Source organism: Hemibagrus wyckioides, linkage group LG06 (assembly GCF_019097595.1).
Source record: "Hemibagrus wyckioides isolate EC202008001 linkage group LG06, SWU_Hwy_1.0, whole genome shotgun sequence".
In the NCBI taxonomy this organism is placed as follows: Eukaryota; Metazoa; Chordata; class Actinopteri; order Siluriformes; family Bagridae; genus Hemibagrus; species Hemibagrus wyckioides.
The window spans coordinates 23069487-23089674 of record NC_080715.1 but is presented as its reverse complement, the minus strand read 5'-3'; the positions used below and the strand labels follow the sequence as shown (position 1 = coordinate 23089674).

Genomic DNA, 20188 nt, shown 5'->3' with positions numbered 1-20188 from the left:
TCGCGGTGCAAGGATACTTGAGCGCTACTGCAACGGAGGATCGGTATTAGCACGCGTTAGAGGAATCATTATTTTTCTGCAAATCGCATTAGGTAAGCTGCTTTTTTTTCTCATTTTTTCCATTAATTCACTGCCTCATTCATCTTGGCTAGCTTTTTATCCAATGACAGCATATTTAAAAATGTAAAGATTGTAGCACCATCCAGTATTTGCATGTTTATTATTCTGCTTTATTTATTATGTACTATATAATATTACTTTATAGAATGTACAACATATTTTGAAGGTGAGCAGTTTATTGAATTTTAGAGAGACAGGTTTAGTGTTTCAGCATTGGGCATTTGGGAGAAAGGGTGAATTTGTGCAGCATATTTGGCAACCGCGTGAACAAGTAAAACTTTGCTGGAAGTAAATCCATGTGAAGTGTTTATAGGACACACTGCGCTGCTCTAATAACTTAATAAAGAGGAATATTTTAGTTTAACAGTTCTTTCTTCCTTGTGTTTGGGAGATTCACTGGTAAAGATTATTTCACTCTAAACTAAAGGAATCGTTACGATGTCGACTTGTGGGGAAAAATCTGCTCGTGGAGACGTGAAAGACATCGCAATGAACAACAAAAAGTCGATTAACGGGCACGTTAGGAACCCTCGAGCGTTTTGTAGCGTCTGTAAGCGGATGTATCGCGAGCCCAAACTCCTCTCCTGCTTGCACACGTTTTGCTCTGACTGTATCCGGCAGCTCGAGCCGTTCTCTCCGCTGAGCGGACAGGGTGAGAGTCCGGGCCGGGAGCGCGTGCACTCTCTCACCGTGCTCTGTCCCGAGTGTGACAGTGAGGTGGAGCTGCCCCGCTCGGGGGTGGACGGACTCACCACAGACCATCTGGCGCTGGACGAGGTGTTCATGGAGACGCTGCTGCTGGGTAAAAGCGCCGTGTGTGACCTGTGTGGAGACGCCGAGGCCGGACAGCGCTGTGAGGTGTGCAGCCTCAACCTGTGTGACTTCTGCAGCCAGGCGCACAGGTCAGTGTGCGTCACATCATACACATAAACTGAGGACGAAAACATTCCGCTGTCACCTTTCTGCCCTTCATGCAACTGAAATAAAGGTGGCACTAAAAACAAAGTGTGCCAGTTTTCATTAATAAAGAAAAGCCAATACATTTATCTCTAAAGGTTCCTGTTTGCAAATTCCGAACATTTCACATGAACCAGTTTGTAGGAGTTTAGGGGCGGAGCTAAGTTTCTTACTCTTTCTTAAGTCTATATTTTTCTGATATTTAGTCCATAAATTGTTTACCCTCCTGCCCTCAAGTCTACCTTAGACTGCTTTTACCCCACAGCGGTGTCCTTACTGAACTCTTCGACCCATTATCCCCCCACGGTAATATCCCCTCCTTCATACTGATAAACCCCTTAAAACTACAATATAATCACTGTAAATATTCTCTGTACATTCATATATAAATATGTATTCTGTATATTCATATATTCACATACGCTATATTGCCAAAAGTTTTGGGACACCCCTCCAAATCATTGAATTCAGGTGTTGTTTTTCAGGGGTTGGGCTCGGCCCCTTAGTTCCAGTGAAAGGAACTCTTAATGCTTCAGTATACCAAGACATTTTGGACAATTTCATGCTCCCAACTTTGTGGGAACAGTTTGGGGATGACCCCTTCCTGTTCCAACATGACTGTACACCAGTGCACAAAGCAAGGTCCATAAAGACATGGATGAGTGAGATTCATGTGGAGGAACTTGACTGGCCTGAGCTCATTTCTCTGAAAAGAGAAATGAGGTCAGCAAGGAAGGACTCAACCATCAGAAAATAAAAGTCAATCACGCATGGAGTATACGCCTAGTCCAAGTGTTCCCAATCCACTGCCCTGCTTTGATGACTCCTAGCAGATTACCACTATAATGCCTGTATGGGGCATTTTGAGAGGAATGTAGAGTTTGTAAATCAGGTTGAAATATGAAAAATAGTAGCATTACCTTTAGCAATAATAAAATGTAGAGTCCTAAAGTTTGGACTTAATAAAATTTCTATTCATTATTTAATTATATTTATAAATTGATAAATGATATTTGACACTGTTGCAACATAGCACAGACATTAGGGGTGGGGTTAACTGGAGAGGGGATGGGCTTCATGGGGTGCCGGGGCTGGATTAGTAAAAGTTTTCAAGATATCCAACGACATTTTGGTGTACAGGACATCTTACAAATGTCTTTTATTTAAGTTCACTTTCAGTGTATTTTGCTAAAGCTTGTAGTGTCCCATTATGTGCATTTGCCATCGACTGGGAAACGGCTCATAGTTCCGGGTTAGTAACAAAAAGCACTGTCAGTGTTCCAGTTGAGATGATACTTCCTTTCCAAAATTCATATTCTAGACAATAGGGTTCATATTGCATAGTGTGTAGTACATCATTTGGGACACTACTTTTGGCCTGAAAAGTGATGCTATAGCACATTCCTGTATGCTGTTACTTTTGACCCCAGTAAAGGGAGACCCTTCATAGTAGGGTGGAGTCTTCAGAAGGAATAGAACATACTCATGATTAGTTCAGAGTGAAATAACCTTGGTTAAGTGTTCCAGCATTTATGACTCCTACTTTAGTCCACGCCTAAATCCATCTGCTTTACACCTTTCAGCAGTAATACAAAATAGCAGTCTTGCCAAGCAGGAGTATAAAACTAGCAACTAGATGGAGCAAACAATTTTAATTGCTCTGCTCAGAGTTCAGGGACTTTTAAAGGAATCTGTAAAAATTTTCAGCAACACTTGCTGCCATACTGACATATTTATTAATAGAAATAATGCCACAGAAAACATTGAAATGTGATTGTGTCTTTAAAGTACATACAAGGCTTTTTTTCTCAACCCAAAACAGCTTAGAGTAAGCCTTGAGAAAGCCATTAATAGGGCAAAGGATCATATTTTGAAGACAATGTTTTGCCACAGTCTTACTCGTCTCTCTAATTTCTCTCCTATTTCAATGATTTTTAATAATGTTTTTTTTGTTTTGTTTTTTTTACAGGCGACAAAAGAGGACCTCCAGTCATGCCATCCACAGCTTGGAAGAGCTGAAGCGCCAGGGCCGACTCTCCAGACCCGTGCTGTGTTCCCTGCACCCAGGCCAGGAATTGCGTCTCTTTTGTGAGACCTGCGATCTCACTGTGTGCCTGGAATGTGCCGCTACGTTTCACAGGGACCATCGCTGCAGTCCCATGCATGAGGTCATACATCAGCATGGCGACCGTATCCGCCAGCTGGTTTCCAGGAACCTGCGGCCTCGCCTCGTTCGTCTGGAGGAGGTACTGAGGTGCGTGGATGTTTCCCAGGAAGCTTTGCAATCTCGGGCAGAGGCGATGGCGAGGGAGATCCAGGCCTTTGCGCAAGCCTACACAAGCGCTGTGGAAACTCATTGCCACTCTCTTCTGCGCTCCCTGGAGGATCTGCGAGTACAGAGGCGCAACCAGCTCCAACTCCAAAGGGCGCAGCTGCAGCAGGCCGTGTGTGATATCCGTGGCAGTGTGGACTTTGCTGAGCGCTTGCTCACATGTGGTTCAGAGACAGAGATCCTCAGTGTGAAGGGAGTAACCACAAGGCGGTTAATGAGCCTGTTTGAGTTGGGGTACGATCCAAACTTGACCAGTGTTAGCCATGACATTGGCGAGAGTATCTGTTTCTTACCGCAGGAGCCTGCAGGGCAGGTGGAGGGATTTCCCATGGTGGGAGTTCTGCAGGCCAAGACTGTAGATCCAAGCAAATGCACCATTCAAGGAGAAGGTGAGGATTGAGGCATGTTCAGCTATTCAGATTAGTGTCTTTACACTTGTGGCCATTGCATTAAGCAAAGAGAGGGAAAAGGTTCAAAGGAGTACAGTTATAGAAAGCATTGAGGCTGGTCGCAATCATTACAGGGATAGATTCAGCATTTAGCCAAGGTTAGAAGAAAATGGCCAGCAAAGGTTCTGTCTAGATTCTGTTAGTCAGTTTGGATGTGTTTCTTTAACTCAAAGCAGAATGAAGTTTACCCACTAAGTCACATAGCGTGTAATTTACAGAAGTCCTTGGTATTCAGATTAAAGGATGTAGCAATCAGAGAGGCACCACAGTGCATGCAAGCATAACAAATACTTCAACACAGTCTCAGCTTTTCTGGTGGAAAAGTAGCAGAGGTTTTGTTTGTTGTCTTTAAGTGTATTTTAATTGCCACTGGTGTTATTTCTGACCATAGAAATGAAGCATACTGTTCCCATCTGTGGTTCAGTTCACAAAGCACAGACAGAAACAAATCTACACACAGAGTGCACACAGAGGACATAAACCTGAGAAAACACTGTTTAGTCTTTACTCAGATGATAAATGCAGTCAAACTGCTTTCCACTAGCAATGGAATTGTCTTTCTGTGAGAGAGCTGAGCTGCTTTACTTTGATGCCACATCATCCTACAATGGACATGTGGTGTAGATTTTCATGCAGTATTAGATCATTTTGTCCAAGAAACTCATACTTGGGAAGGAGGGCACTTAAATGAAATACTAGGTAGTACCTGATGTCTGGACACACACACACACACACATAGAGAGAGAGGACTATGGATAGGAATGGAATGTGGAGATCACTGAATGTAGAGGTGACATTCCTTGTTCCCATGACAACCTTTCAGCTGGTGGTGTCAGTCGTGGTTTTCGTCTCTCTCTGCCGTGCCTCAGCATGTCTGATGTAGGTGCAGTCACCAGCCACATTTTTACAGGAGAACCTGGGATGCATGGCAGCAACAGCAATCATAGTTATAATAGATTTGATTGTTGGTTTTTAAGTGATACTTAACCACATTTGAGAAAACGAGCCTTAGCTCCAAGAATAGCAAGTAATCCATCTTGAATACAGTTTTAGGAAATAATCACATTTCTGATTTAACATGCTCAGAAATCTTGCATATCACAGGAGTTTTCCCTTGCCACCATTGCCTCAGGCTTGCTCATCAGGGATAAATATTTATTTGATTTTAAACATTGTCATTTTTATTTAGTGTTTCTATACATCTGTAAAGCTGCCCGTTGTTAAAAGCACTATACAAATAAATTGAATTGAATATGGTTTTTGCAGTATGCAGGGATGGAGGTGAGGTTTCTTGTAGTTCTTTGTAGTTTAGCCATTTAAGGATTGAATAGGCGGTGTAATTTATACGATGAACAAAAATCGTTCATGTGCTCTTAACTTTTTTGGCTTTTTAGGGAAGACTGAGAAATGTTTGATGAGAACATCCTTAATACACTGATCAGGCATAACATTATGACCACCTGCCTAATATTGTGTTGGTCCCCTGTTTGTAGAGCTGGGCGATATGGCCAAAAAATTGAATCTCTGATTTTTTAAAAACACAATTCGATTTTAAAACGATTATTTTTCTTTAAAACAAATTTAATAAAACACTAGAGACTATAGAATAGATTTTTTTTAGTTTGAGCAAAAAAAATATAACCAAACATATGAACTGCTAATTTGGACTAAAAGTGCAAAATTACTTTCGCTAACAAGTTTTTTTTTTGTTATTTAGAAAAACAATAATTAATACAACATAAAAACCTTTTTTTGGGATTTATAAAATGCAAACTTTCACCAGTCTTTACAAATTCTAATTATTCTAGTAAAATAAAGTAATATAACAAAATATGAGGGATTTGTAAAGTGCAAACTGTAGACTTTTTATAAAATCAGATCACTTTTTATAAAATAAATAATTGTCACCTGAAAAAAATCCCTGAAGAAAAACAATTTTGTAAATCAGTTCAACATGCAACTAACACGCTAAACAAACTAACACGCTAAATAAAACCAACATGCAACTAACACGCTAAACAAACTAACACGCTAAATAAAACCAACATGCAACTAACACGCTAAACAAACTAACACGCTAAATAAAACCAACATGCAACTAACACGCTAAACAAATTAACACGCTAAACAAACTAACACGCTAAATAAAACCAACATGCAACTAACACGCTAAATAAACTAACACGCTAAATAAACTAACACGCTAAATAAAGTAACCCGCTAAATAAAACCAACATGCAACTAACCCGCTAAACAAACTAACCCGCTAAATAAACTAACCCACTAAATAAACTAACACGCTAAATAAAACCAACATGCAACTAACCCGCTAAACAAACTAACACGCTCAACAAACTAACCCGCTAAATAAACTAACCCGCTAAATAAACTAACCCGCTAAATAAACTAACCCGCTAAATAAACTAACACGCTAAATAAAACCAACATGCAACTAACACGCTAAACAAACTAACACGCTAAATAAACTAACACGCTAAATAAAGTAACCCGCTAAATAAAACCAACATGCAACTAACACGCTAAACAAACTAACACACTAAATAAACTAACACGCTAAATAAAACCAACATGCAACTAACCCGCTAAACAAACTAACCCACTAAACAAACTAACCCGCTAAATAAACTAACCCGCTAAATAAACTAACACGCTAAATAAAACCAACATGCAACTAACACGCTAAACAAACTAACACGCTAAATAAACTAACACGCTAAATAAAGTAACCCGCTAAATAAAACCAACATGCAACTAACACGCTAAACAAACTAACCCGCTAAATAAAACCAACATGCAACTAACACGCTAAATAAACTAACACGCTAAATAAACTAACCCGCTAAATAAAACCAACATGCAACTAACCCGCTAAACAAACTAACCCGCTAAATAAACTAACCCACTAAATAAAACCAACATGCAACTAACCCGCTAAATAAACTAACCCGCTAAATAAACTAACCCGCTAAATAAACTAACCCGCTAAATAAAACCAACATGCAACTAACCCGCTAAATAAACTAACACGCTAAATAAACTAACCCGCTAAATAAACTAACCCGCTAAATAAACTAACCCGCTAAATAAAACCAACATGCAACTAACCCGCTAAATAAACTAACCCGCTAAATAAACTAACCCGCTAAATAAACTAACCCGCTAAATAAAACCAACATGCAACTAACCCGCTAAATAAACTAACCCGCTAAATAAACTAACCCGCTAAATAAAACCAACATGCAACTAACCCGCTAAATAAAACCAACATGCAACTAACACGCTAAATAAACTAACCCGCTAAATAAAACCAACATGCAACTAACACGCTAAATATACTAACTCTCTAAATAAACTAACCCGCTAAATAAAACCAACATGCAACTAACACGCTAAATAAACTAACACGCTAAATAAAACCAACATGCAACTAACACGCTAAATAAACTAACCCGCTAAATAAAACCAACATGCAACTAACACGCTAAATAAACTAACCCGCTAAATAAAACCAACATGCAACTAACCCGCTAAATAAAACCAACATGCAACTAACCCTCTAAATAAACTAACCCGCTAAATAAAACCAACATGCAACTAACACGCTAAATATACTAACCCTCTAAATAAACTAACCCGCTAAATAAAACCAACATGCAACTAACACGCTAAATAAACTAACACGCTAAATAAAACCAACATGCAACTAACACGCTAAATAAACTAACCCGCTAAATAAAACCAACATGCAACTAACACGCTAAATAAACTAACCCGCTAAATAAAACCAACATGCAACTAACACGCTAAATAAACTAACCCGCTAAATAAAACCAACATGCAACTAACACGCTAAATATACTAACCCTCTAAATAAACTAACCCGCTAAATAAAACCAACATGCAACTAACACGCTAAATATACTAACCCTCTAAATAAACTAACCCGCTAAATAAAACCAACATGCAACTAACACGCTAAATAAACTAACACGCTAAATAAAACCAACATGCAACTAACACGCTAAATAAACTAACCCGCTAAATAAACTAACCCGCTAAATAAAACCAACATGCAACTAACACGCTAAATATACTAACCCTCTAAATAAACTAACCCGCTAAATAAAACCAACATGCAACTAACACGCTAAATAAACTAACACGCTAAATAAAACCAACATGCAACTAACACGCTAAATATACTAACCCTCTAAATAAACTAACCCGCTAAATAAAACCAACATGCAACTAACACGCTAAATATACTAACCCTCTAAATAAACTAACCCGCTAAATAAAACCAACATGCAACTAACACGCTAAATAAACTAACACGCTAAATAAAACCAACATGCAACTAACACGCTAAATAAACTAACACGCTAAATAAACTAACACGCTAAATAAACTAACACGCTAAATAAAACCAACATGCAACTAACACGCTAAATAAACTAACCCGCTAAATAAAACCAACATGCAACTAACACGCTAAATAAACTAACCCGCTAAATAAAACCAACATTTTCATTTAAGGGGGACTCCGCCCCCAGTGAGGGTATAATAGTAAAAAATATAAATAAATAAATAAAATAAAATAAAGGTTTGACTAACAGGGTAGGATGGTAAACTTATTGCAGCATTCCACTGTATTGCATAGATGTGTATAACATTTGAGTACTGAACAAGCCAAATACAAGTCTTCCTGATCACACACACACACGCACGCACACGCGCACACACACACACACACACTTATCCTCTGATCTTCGCTCTGCGGCGCCGCGGTTTCTTCAGTCGGATTGAAGAATGCGCTGAAAGACGGGAAGGAGCCGAAGTCTGCCGCGGTTTTCGTCACTAGGCCATTTTTAACATTTCTATTCAGCCTACACAAATTCTAAACTCTACACAAATTTGTGATCGTTTCAGTCCCCTTTAAACGACGTCAGACTTTCAGCTCCTCCCCGTCTTTCAGCGCGTTCTTGAATCCGACTGAAGAAACCGCGGCGCCGCAGAGCGAAGATCAGAGGATATGTGTGTGTGTGCGCGTGTTATCAGGGCGCGCCTCTCTTAGAAACAAGCTCTTTGCGTTGCAGAACTACGGAAGCTCGCTCTGCCAAACCAAAGTGAAATCGGAAAATCAATTTTCGTTTTTTCAACATCGACATAAACCATAAATTCAAATTAATCGATAATAACGATTAATCGCCCAGCTCTACCCGTTTGCTGCCAAAACAGCCCTGACCCGTCGAGGCATGGACCCCACTACTTCTCTGAAGGTGTGCTGTGGTGTCTGGCACCAAGATGTTAGCAGCAGATCCTTTAAGTCCTCTAAGTTGGGCCTCCATGGATTGGACTTATTCATTTTCTTTGACCATCCTTAAAGCATACCTACAGGAGTTAAAGGATACTTTTGATAGATACTGACCACTGCAGACCGGGAACACCCCACAAGAGATGCAGTCTTGGAGATGCTCTGATCCAGTCATCTAGCCATCACAATTTGGCCCTTGTCAAACTCTCTCAAATCCTTATGCTTGTCCATTTTTCCTGCTTCTAACACATCAACATTGAGGACAAAATGTTCACTTGCTGCCTAATATATCCCACCCACTAACAGGTGCCATGAAGAGGAGATAATCAGTCTTATTCATTTCACCTCTCACTGCTCATAATGTTCTGTCTGATCTGTGTATATTCAGCTTGGTAAATGGTAGTCTATATGAATATCTATATGAATGTGAGGGCACCTGGTGTTGACCATGGAGCTCAAATACAAATGAGAAGTAATGTGAGTGTGAATGAGAAGACACGGTGAGTCCCTGGGGGAAAATGTTGCTTTAGTTTTCCATGAATCACTAATCCTTAACTTCACTTACTGTTAATCTGTTACTTCAAGTTTGTCTTTCTAAAAGTCAGGGCTACGCATGTCTTTCTCTTTAATCAGCTCAGAGCTCTATCATTCGCAGGTGTCCAGCAGTGTGTTGAAGGCCAGAAGTGTGAGTTCACACTCGTCTGCAGGGACTCTGCAGGGGAGCCGATGGCCAAAGGAGGAGACTCTGTGTTAGTCAGCATAATCCACACAGAAAAGAAGGAGTGGTGAGTTTAACGTTTATTACTTTATTGACTGTAGACATGTTTCTGATTATTCTGTTTGGGAGAATTTCACACAAAGATACAGTTCCTTATAGTTTGTGTCCATCCATTCTCTGAACAGCTCAAACACATTCATCCCAAATCACACACTTATGCACTATTCTGTGCCATTTTGTAGTTAAAACATTGTGAGAAGTTTTCACACTGAAACCTCTAACTAGAAGAAGTGCATCTCATGTACTTGGAAAATGCACTTTAATTTATCTAAAATATTGGACTATTGGAATATTGGACGCTTCATGCACTTAACACTCACAGCTGTGTTTATGTAGTGGAAGAGGGGCGGGACTAGCAGGAAGAGACGCTGGATGAGAAAAAAAATTCAACATGGCTGACGACACTGCTGGACAAGACATCTTAAAAATGTCTTTTAAATTATTTATAAAATTTACTGTATTCTGCATTGCATTGCATATATTTGATGGCAAATGACTATGCTCCATTTGAGGTGATATTACCCTTCTAAAACTCATACACTAGCTGGAGCATAGCGTGCGGTGTCATTTGGGATCCAGTTTAAGTAATTATTCTTAGGACCAGTTAGCGTTCATGTGTCACATTCCAGACTACTGAAGCAACCTTTTATGGTAGCCATTTGTCTTCCTCTAGAGCTGGAAGAACCCCAGTGGAAGATGCCTAGAACTAGATCTTAACCTATCCTCTAAGTTTACGATGGCTTAATGACACAGTTTGCTAATTGCTAAATATAAACTAAAGTTGATTTGTGTAATTGGTGAGATCTTGTCTAAACCTCTCTGAAATCTGTTCCAGTGTTTCATCATCTGTCTGTGTTTGCCATTCTTGTGATTATAAAACATACACAGCATGTTTTTACGCTGCTTTACAGCAAAGTAGAGGCCACAGTGACTGATAATAACGACGGGTCGTATGCCGTCTCCTACACGCCCATGGAACAGGGATCCTACTCCATGTGGGTGTGTGTCAAAGCACAGCATGTTAAGGTAACAAGCTTGATTCTGCAGCATTTCTAAAAGGGTGTGATTATTACAGGACTGATGTTCTCCATGTTCTGTGCTCTGCAGGGCTCGCCTTTTGCACTGACGGTAAAGAGAAAATTTCAGCGCCACTGTGGCATGTTCCACTGCTGCTCCTTCTGCTCTAGTGGAGGCGCTAAAGAGGCACGGTGCGGCTGTCCGGGGACCATGCCAGGTATAGCATGCTTAAATTCCTGCACAACTAGGGCTTGTGTTCAGAATGTATTTCACATCACAGCATGAGAAGTGCCATGATGGAGCACAGTTTATCACTGTAACTCAGAAAATGGTATTTTGCCTGCTTTGAAATTCCATTATTCAGTACTGAAGTGATGTAGTGGTTAATAGCTCATATGAAACTACATTCTCAGGGGGTTAGTACCCTACTAAAGCCTTAAACTCCTCCCCTTTCCCATCACCCTGCTCAGCAGCAGCTAAACACAGTCACAATACTCTATACACAGAAACCCAACAGTGCCCTGAATAATCATATAGAGGCTTAATCATATACAGACTTGGAGCGATAAAATAATTTGTTTATGCTGATTGAAAGGGTCAGATTTACATTCGTCTGGTAGCATAAAGGTTAAAGGGTTACAGAAGTTTAAAAGTGAGAAAGGGTTAAATGCATGTATGGTGCAAAAAAATGAAATGTTAGTAGATAAATATGTATATACTGTACTATTTCACCTTTCTTATTTTAAATGATTCAAGCTGTATGCTTTTGTTCAGAGGTTTTTAAACATTTGTTTTTCATAGTTACAGAGCGTTCTATCTAATACCTAAATCTTATTCTGAGTGGACTTGTTCATTGTCCACTCTCAGATTGTAAAGGGAGTTATTTAGTGCTTTATTAAAGGTTAAGCTCTGGCCGTAAGACTGTAAGTCCAGAGGCATGCCTCCATGAAAGCGTGTCCTTTGTGTTCTCAGAGCGTGTAAAACTCATTAAAAGACACTTTATCTGCACTTGTACCAGAACAGGCGTGATTGGCTATTGGTGCTGTTCTACTCTAGTGACATTTTATATATTTTTGCAACGTGTTACACTGCAACAACAGGAAATAATGGGGTGTAGCACTCGCAACAAGCTAGCCAACAGACAATAGCAAGCTGTCTAGACATAGTGATAATCCTTACAAATTAGTTTTGGTGTTTTTACCAGTTGTAGATGGGGAACTGCAGCTTTCCCTCAAATGCAGTACATCATGTTCAGAAACTTTTGACTGGCATTGCAGATTCTCTCTCAGTCTGGTCTATGTTGCTTTGAGTGTTATTTCCATTCTCAATTGTATACAAATACTTTTTTTTTGTCATGAGAATAACTTGTATTAAATCTTCTTTAATGATGTTTCCCTGTGTGGCCCTGTGTCTGAATGTCTGCATGTGTCGGCCTGTGTCTGTGTGTATCTGTGTGCGTCTGTGTTTCTGTGTGTCTGTGTATCTGTGTGTGTCTGTGTATCTGTGTGTGTCTGTGTGCGTCTGTGTTTCTGTGTATCTGTGTGTGTCTGTGTGTATCTGTATATCTGTGTGTGTCTGTGTATCTGTGTGTATCTGTGTGTATCTGTGTGTATCTGTGTGTGTCTGTGTATCTGTGTATCTGTGTGTGTCTGTGTATCTGTATATCTGTGTGTGTCTGTGTATCTGTGTGTGTCTGTGTGTATCTGTATATCTGTGTGTGTCTGTGTATCTGTGTGTATCTGTGTGTATCTGTGTGTATCTGTGTGTGTCTGTGTGTGTCTGTGTATCTGTGTATCTGTGTGTGTCTGTGTATCTGTGTATCTGTGTGTGTCTGTGTATCTGTGTGTGTCTGTGTATCTGTGTGTGTCTGTGTGCGTCTGTGTTTCTGTGTATCTGTGTGTGTCTGTGTTTCTGTGTATCTGTGTGTATCTGTGTATTTGTGTGTATCTGTGTGTCTGTGTGTATTTTTGTGTGTCTGTGTGTATCTGTGTATTTGTGTGTATCTGTGTGTCTGTGTGTATCTGTGTATTTGTGTGTATCTGTGTGTCTGTGTGTATCTGTGTGTATGTGTGTGTATCTGTGTGTGTCTGTGTATCTGTGTGTGTCTGTGTATCTGTGTGCGTCTGTGTTTCTGTGTATCTGTGTGTGTCTGTGTTTCTGTGTGCGTCTGTGTGGCTGTGTTTCTGTGTGTCTGTGTGCGTCTGTGTTTCTGTGTATCTGTGTGTGTCTGTGTTTCTGTGTGCGTCTGTGTGGCTGTGTTTCTGTGTGTCTGTGTGCGTCTGTGTTTCTGTGTGCGTCTGTGTTTCTGTGTGCATCTGTGTTTCTGTGTATCTGTGTGCGGCTGTGTTTCTGTGTATCTGTGTGTGTCTGTGTTTCTGTGTTTCTGTGTATCTGTGTGTGTCTGTGTTTCTGTGTGCGTCTGTGTTTCTGTGTATCTGTGTGCGTCTGTGTGGCTGTGTTTCTGTGTGTCTGTGTGTGTCTGTGTTTCTGTGTATCTGTGTGTGTCTGTGTTTCTGTGTGCGTCTGTGTTTCTGTGTATCTGTGTGCGTCTGTGTGGCTGTGTTTCTGTGTGTCTGTGTGCGTCTGTGTTTCTGTGTGCGTCTGTGTTTCTGTGTGCGTCTGTGTTTCTGTGTATCTGTGTGTGTCTGTGTGCATCTGTGTTTCTGTGTATCTGTGTGCATCTGTGTGTCTGTGTGCGTCTGTGTTTCTGTGTGCGTCTGTGTGCGTCTGTGTTTCTGTGTGCGGCTGTGTTTCTGTGTGCGTCTGTGTTTCTGTGTATCTGTGTGTGTCTGTGTTTCTGTGTATCTGTGTGTGTCTGTGTTTCTGTGTATCTGTGTGTGTCTGTGTTTCTGTGTATCTGTGTGCGTCTGTGTTTCTGTGTATCTGTGTGTGTCTGTGTTTCTGTGTATCTGTGTGCATCTGTGTTTCTGTGTATCTGTGTGTGTCTGTGTTTCTGTGTATCTGTGTGCATCTGTGTTTCTGTGTATCTGTGTGTGTCTGTGTTTCTGTGTATCTGTGTGCGTCTGTGTATCTGTGTGCGTCTGTGTTTCTGTGTATCTGTGTGCGTCTGTGTTTCTGTGTATCTGTGTGCGTCTGTGTTTCTGTGTATCTGTGTGTGTCTGTGTGCGTCTGTGTTTCTGTGTATCTGTGTGTGTCTGTGTGCGTCTGTGTTTCTGTGTATCTGTGTGCGGCTGTGTTTCTGTGTATCTGTGTGCGGCTGTGTTTCTGTGTATCTGTGTGTGTCTGTGTTTCTGTGTATCTGTGTGTTTCTGTGTTTCTGTGTATCTGTGTGCGTCTGTGTTTCTGTGTATGTCTGTGTTTCTGTGTGTCTGTGTATCTGTGTGTCTGTGTGTGTCTGTGTATCTGTGTGTCTGTGTGTGTCTGTGTATCTGTGTGCATCTGTGTTTCTGTGTATCTGTGTGTCTGTGTTTCTGTGTATCTGTGTGTGTCTGTGTTTCTGTGTATCTGTGTGTGTCTGTGTTTCTGTGTATCTGTGTGTGTCTGTGTTTCTGTGTATCTGTGTACATCTGTGTTTCTGTGTGTGTGTCTGTGTATCTGTGTGCATCTGTGTTTCTGTGTATCTGTGTGCGTCTGTGTTTCTGTGTGTCTGTGTGTGTCTGTGTTTCTGTGTATCTGTGTGCGTCTGTGTTTCTGTGTGTCTGTGTGTGTCTGTGTTTCTGTGTATCTGTGTGCGGCTGTGTTTCTGTGTATCTGTGTGTGTCTGTGTTTCTGTGTATCTGTGTGTTTCTGTGTTTCTGTGTATCTGTGTGCGGCTGTGTTTCTGTGTATCTGTGTGCGGCTGTGTTTCTGTGTATCTGTGTGCGGCTGTGTTTCTGTGTATCTGTGTGCGTCTGCATTTCTGGGTGCATCTGTGTGCGGCTGTGTTTCTGTGTATCTGTGTGCGTCTGTGTTTCTGTGTATCTGTGTGCGTCTGTGTTTCTGTGTATCTGTGTGCGTCTGTGTTTCTGTGTATCTGTGTGCGTCTGTGTTTCTGTGTATCTGTGTGCGTCTGTGTTTCTGTGTATCTGTGTGCGTCTGTGTTTCTGTGTATCTGTGTGCGTCTGTGTTTCTGTGTATCTGTGTGTGTCTGTGTTTCTGTGTGCGTCTGTGTTTCTGTGTATCTGTGTGCGTCTGTGTTTCTGTGTATCTGTGTGCGTCTGTGTTTCTGTGTATCTGTGTGTGTCTGTGTATCTGTGTGCGTCTGTGTTTCTGTGTATCTGTGTGCGTCTGTGTTTCTGTGTATCTGTGTGCGTCTGTGTTTCTGTGTATCTGTGTGCGTCTGTGTTTCTGTGTATCTGTGTGCGTCTGTGTTTCTGTGTATCTGTGTGCGTCTGTGTTTCTGTGTATCTGTGTGCGTCTGTGTTTCTGTGTATCTGTGTGCGTCTGTGTTTCTGTGTATCTGTGTGCGTCTGTGTTTCTGTGTATCTGTGTGTGTCTGTGTTTCTGTGTATCTGTGTGTTTCTGTGTTTCTGTGTATCTGTGTGCGTCTGTGTTTCTGTGTATGTCTGTGTTTCTGTGTGTCTGTGTATCTGTGTGTCTGTGTGTGTCTGTGTATCTGTGTGTCTGTGTGTGTCTGTGTATCTGTGTGCATCTGTGTTTCTGTGTATCTGTGTGTCTGTGTTTCTGTGTATCTGTGTGTGTCTGTGTTTCTGTGTATCTGTGTGTGTCTGTGTTTCTGTGTATCTGTGTGTGTCTGTGTTTCTGTGTATCTGTGTACATCTGTGTTTCTGTGTGTGTGTCTGTGTATCTGTGTGCATCTGTGTTTCTGTGTATCTGTGTGCGTCTGTGTTTCTGTGTGTCTGTGTGTGTCTGTGTTTCTGTGTATCTGTGTGCGTCTGTGTTTCTGTGTGTCTGTGTGTGTCTGTGTTTCTGTGTATCTGTGTGCGGCTGTGTTTCTGTGTATCTGTGTGTGTCTGTGTTTCTGTGTATCTGTGTGTTTCTGTGTTTCTGTGTATCTGTGTGCGGCTGTGTTTCTGTGTATCTGTGTGCGGCTGTGTTTCTGTGTATCTGTGTGCGGCTGTGTTTCTGTGTATCTGTGTGCGTCTGCATTTCTGGGTGCATCTGTGTGCGGCTGTGTTTCTGTGTATCTGTGTGCGTCTGTGTTTCTGTGTATCTGTGTGCGTCTGTGTTTCTGTGTATCTGTGTGCGTCTGTGTTTCTGTGTATCTGTGTGCGTCTGTGTTTCTGTGTATCTGTGTGCGTCTGTGTTTCTGTGTATCTGTGTGCGTCTGTGTTTCTGTGTATCTGTGTGTGTCTGTGTTTCTGTGTGCGTCTGTGTTTCTGTGTATCTGTGTGCGTCTGTGTTTCTGTGTATCTGTGTGCGTCTGTGTTTCTGTGTATCTGTGTGTGTCTGTGTATCTGTGTGCGTCTGTGTTTCTGTGTATCTGTGTGCGTCTGTGTTTCTGTGTATCTGTGTGCGTCTGTGTTTCTGTGTATCTGTGTGCGTCTGTGTTTCTGTGTATCTGTGTGCGTCTGTGTTTCTGTGTATCTGTGTGCGTCTGTGTTTGTGTATCTGTGTGCGTCTGTGTTTCTGTGTATCTGTGTGCGTCTGTGTTTCTGTGTATCTGTGTGCGGCTGTGTTTCTGTGTATCTGTGTGCGGCTTTGTTTCTGTGTATCTGTGTGTGTCTGTGTTTCTGTGTGCGTCTGTGTTTCTGTGTATCTGTGTGCGTCTGTGTTTCTGTGTATCTGTGTGCGTCTGTGTTTCTGTGTATCTGTGTGCGTCTGTGTTTCTGTGTATCTGTGTGCGTCTGTGTTTCTGTGTATCTGTGTGTGTCTGTTTCTGTGTGCGTCTGTGTTTCTGTGTATCTGTGTGCGTCTGTGTTTCTGTGTATCTGTGTGCGTCTGTGTTTCTGTGTATCTGTGTGCGTCTGTGTTTCTGTGTATCTGTGTGCGTCTGTGTTTCTGTGTATCTGTGTGCGTCTGTGTTTCTGTGTATCTGTGTGCGTCTGTGTTTCTGTGTATCTGTGTGCGTCTGTGTGTCTGTGTTTCTGTGTGCGTCTGTGTTTCTGTGTATCTGTGTGCGTCTGTGTTTCTGTGTATCTGTGTGCGTCTGTGTTTCTGTGTATCTGTGTGCGTCTGTGTTTCTGTGTATCTGTGTGCGTCTGTGTTTCTGTGTATCTGTGTGCGTCTGTGTTTCTGTGTATCTGTGTGCGTCTGTGTTTCTGTGTATCTGTGTGCGTCTGTGTTTCTGTGTATCTGTGTGCGTCTGTGTTTCTGTGTATCTGTGTGCATCTGTGTTTCTGTGTATCTGTGTGCGCCTACATTTCTGGGTGCATCTGTGTACGTCTGTGTTTCTGTGTGCGTCTGCGTCTGCATCTGTCTGCATCTGCGTATTTCTGTGTGTGTGTGTGTGTGTGTGTGTGTGTGTGTGTGTGTGTTCTACAGGAGGGTTCCAGGGCTGTGGTCATGGCCATAAAGGACACCCAGGGAAGCCACACTGGTCCTGCTGTGGTAGTGTGCTTGAGAGTTCAGAGTGTGTGCGAAGCGTCGTGTCAGGCTCTCACCGCGGACATGTCAGAACTGTGGAGCTCTGATGTATCACTCTCACACGGAAAGACACAAGGAGATATCAGAGCATTAACATATTATAACATACAGTGCTTTAAAAACATGAAAATATTTCAGCATGATGTTTTAAATGTCACCAGCAGGCTTGCCTGTGATGCAGTTTATCTCTGTGAAGCTGGATCGTTCACCAAAGACTATTAAGAGCTCCATTTTGTTGACTCTTTTATTTAACAGCTTTTTTATATTTATTCAGTCAGGCAAGATGTGACTTAACCAAAACTTTAAGAAGGTGCTCTAGAAGATCATGGACTATGAACAACAGACACATGTAAATATTCCCACACCAAATGTGGAGCTGCAATACAACTTCAGTCTTATCTAAAGGTTTTTATAATGGTTTTCTAAAGCTTGAATATATTTGATGTTGCATTATTCTTAATACCTTTGCTTAAACTCAACTCTATATGAACAAACAAACGTCTTGCATAAGTTATATAGAATTTAAGTGTGTTTGTGTATGCATGCTTGTGTTACCAAAGACCTCCTGTGGTAATTATGTAGTAATTATAAGAATAAAATAGATTTCAGGTCTGATTTCAAATGTGAATATATGTCATGCTGCTGTGGTTAATAAACTTGGCATTTTAAAGAGTAGGACCTATCTTGGACACGAAAAGTGCTCACTTTCTTGTTTCGGGTCAGTTGTTCCCCTTTTGTGTAATCTGCAGATATACAAATTGTATGTAAGAGTAGTTAAAAAGACTTTTCTTAAAACATCTAATCTAAATTAGTTTGGCCTGGTTACTCACTAATGCAGTTGAAGCTATGCTTGGTGTTCTTGATATACTGAACACTGAAATGCTGAGTAAGAACTTTTGATGTTTCCCTAATGTTTCAGCATTACACCACCCTGTTGTTGATTATTTTACTGTAACTGCATGACCTGCTTATAGTCTCGTAAATCGTTGTAAATGGTCATAGTGTTAGTGTAGCAGGTTTGGGTAGTAGGTCTTTTTTTCGTGGTTTGTAATAGGCATGTAGCACTGTTATTACAAACTCTTTCATAACATTAAGACTCTGCTTCTTAGTTATCCTCACTTCAGCTGTCCAGAAATCTCTGTCATTTCTATCATATACACCGATCAGACATAACATTATGAGCACTGAGAGGTGAAGTGAATAACACTGATTATCTCCTCATCATGGCACCTGTTAGTGGGTGGGATATATTAGGCAGCAAGTGAACATTTTGTCCTCAAAGTTGATGTGTTAGAAGCAGGAAAAATGGGCAAGCGTAAGGATTTGAGAGAGTTTGACAAGGGCCAAATTGTGATGGCTAGACGACTGGATCAGAGCATCTCCAAAACTGCAGCTCTTGTGGGGTGTTCCCGGTCTGCAGTGGTCAGTATCTATCAAAAGTGGTCCAAGGAAGGAACAGTGGTGAACCGGTGACAGGGTCATGGGTGGCCAAGGCTCATTGATGCACATGGGGAGTGAAGGCTGACCCGTGTGATCTGATCCATCAGACGAGCTACTGTTGATCAAATTGCTGAAGAGGTTAATGCTGGTTCTGATAGAAACGTGTCAGAATGCAGAGTGCATTGCAGTTTGTTGTGTATTGGGGCTGCATAGCCACAGACCAGTCAGGGTGGCCATGCTGACCCCTGTGCACCACTGAAAGTGCCAACAATGTGCATGTGAGCATCAGAACTGGATGACGGAGCAATGGAAGAAGGTGGCCTGGTCTGATGAATAACGTGGATGGCCGGGTGTGTGCATCGCTTACCTGGGGAACACATGGCACCAGGATGCACTATGGGAAGAAGGCAAGCAGTGTCATATACTGTTACTGATATACACGGAAAGTTATGCCTCTTATCCAGGTCAGGATGGCAATATTACAATTCCACTGAAATTCCATTGAAACTGGTACTTCTAAAACTAGCATTTCTTTTTAACTAAGCCCTGGAAACAGCTTGTTGAATAAGCTGGAAGTGTAAAATCTGCTCTTCTAGCCAACACAAGATGGCAACAATGCACTTTGGCTGAGTTACAGTGCCAGCCAGGCTGAGGTGTTTCCCTGATACAGCAATTCTTTCCTAGTGTCCTGATTCTAGTGTGAAAACTCACATCAATGCTTGATTGAGCATTTCTTTATTAGGAACACATGCACATTCCTCCAGTTATCCAGCCAGTCAATCATGTGGCATCATCAGAACGAAGGAAGAAAATGTGATCTCTGTGACATTTGTGGTATGGATGTTGGTGTAAGATAAGGCTGGTTTGAGTATTTCAAAAAACTTCTGATCTCCTAGGATTTATTTTCACACCTTACAGTCTCTGAAGTTCACACAGAATGGTGTGAAAAACAAAATAACACTGAGAGAGCGACAGTTCTGTGAGTGGAAATGCCTTGTTGATAAGAGGAAAATGGCCAGATTGGTTTGAGCTGACAGGAAGTCTATAGTAACTTAAATAAGCACTCTTTGCAGCTCTGGTGAGCAGAAAAGCATGTCAACATGCACAACACATCACTCTATGAGGTGCATGAGTTACAACAGTCTAAGATCACATCAAGTTCCACTTCCATCAGCCAAGAACAAACATTTGAGGCTATCATGGACACAGACTCACCCAAACTGTTCTATGTAAAATCTATGTTCTAGGTCCAGTTCTGGGCTCTAGTTTGGCAT

At 41.4% G+C, this 20188-nt stretch overlaps 1 protein-coding gene across 1 annotated transcript; it reads left to right on the top strand.

The window, feature by feature from the left end:
* The first annotated feature begins 392 nt into the window (after positions 1-392).
* On the top strand, positions 393-18196 carry trim45 (tripartite motif containing 45). Its single transcript, XM_058391371.1, has 6 exons — positions 393-1022; positions 3047-3798; positions 9849-9978; positions 10883-10997; positions 11079-11205; positions 17373-18196. The coding sequence occupies exons 1-6, from the start codon at positions 559-561 to the stop codon at positions 17519-17521; spliced, it is 1737 nt and encodes a 578-aa protein (XP_058247354.1). The 5' UTR covers positions 393-558; the 3' UTR covers positions 17522-18196.
* Positions 18197-20188: the final 1992 nt, after the last annotated feature.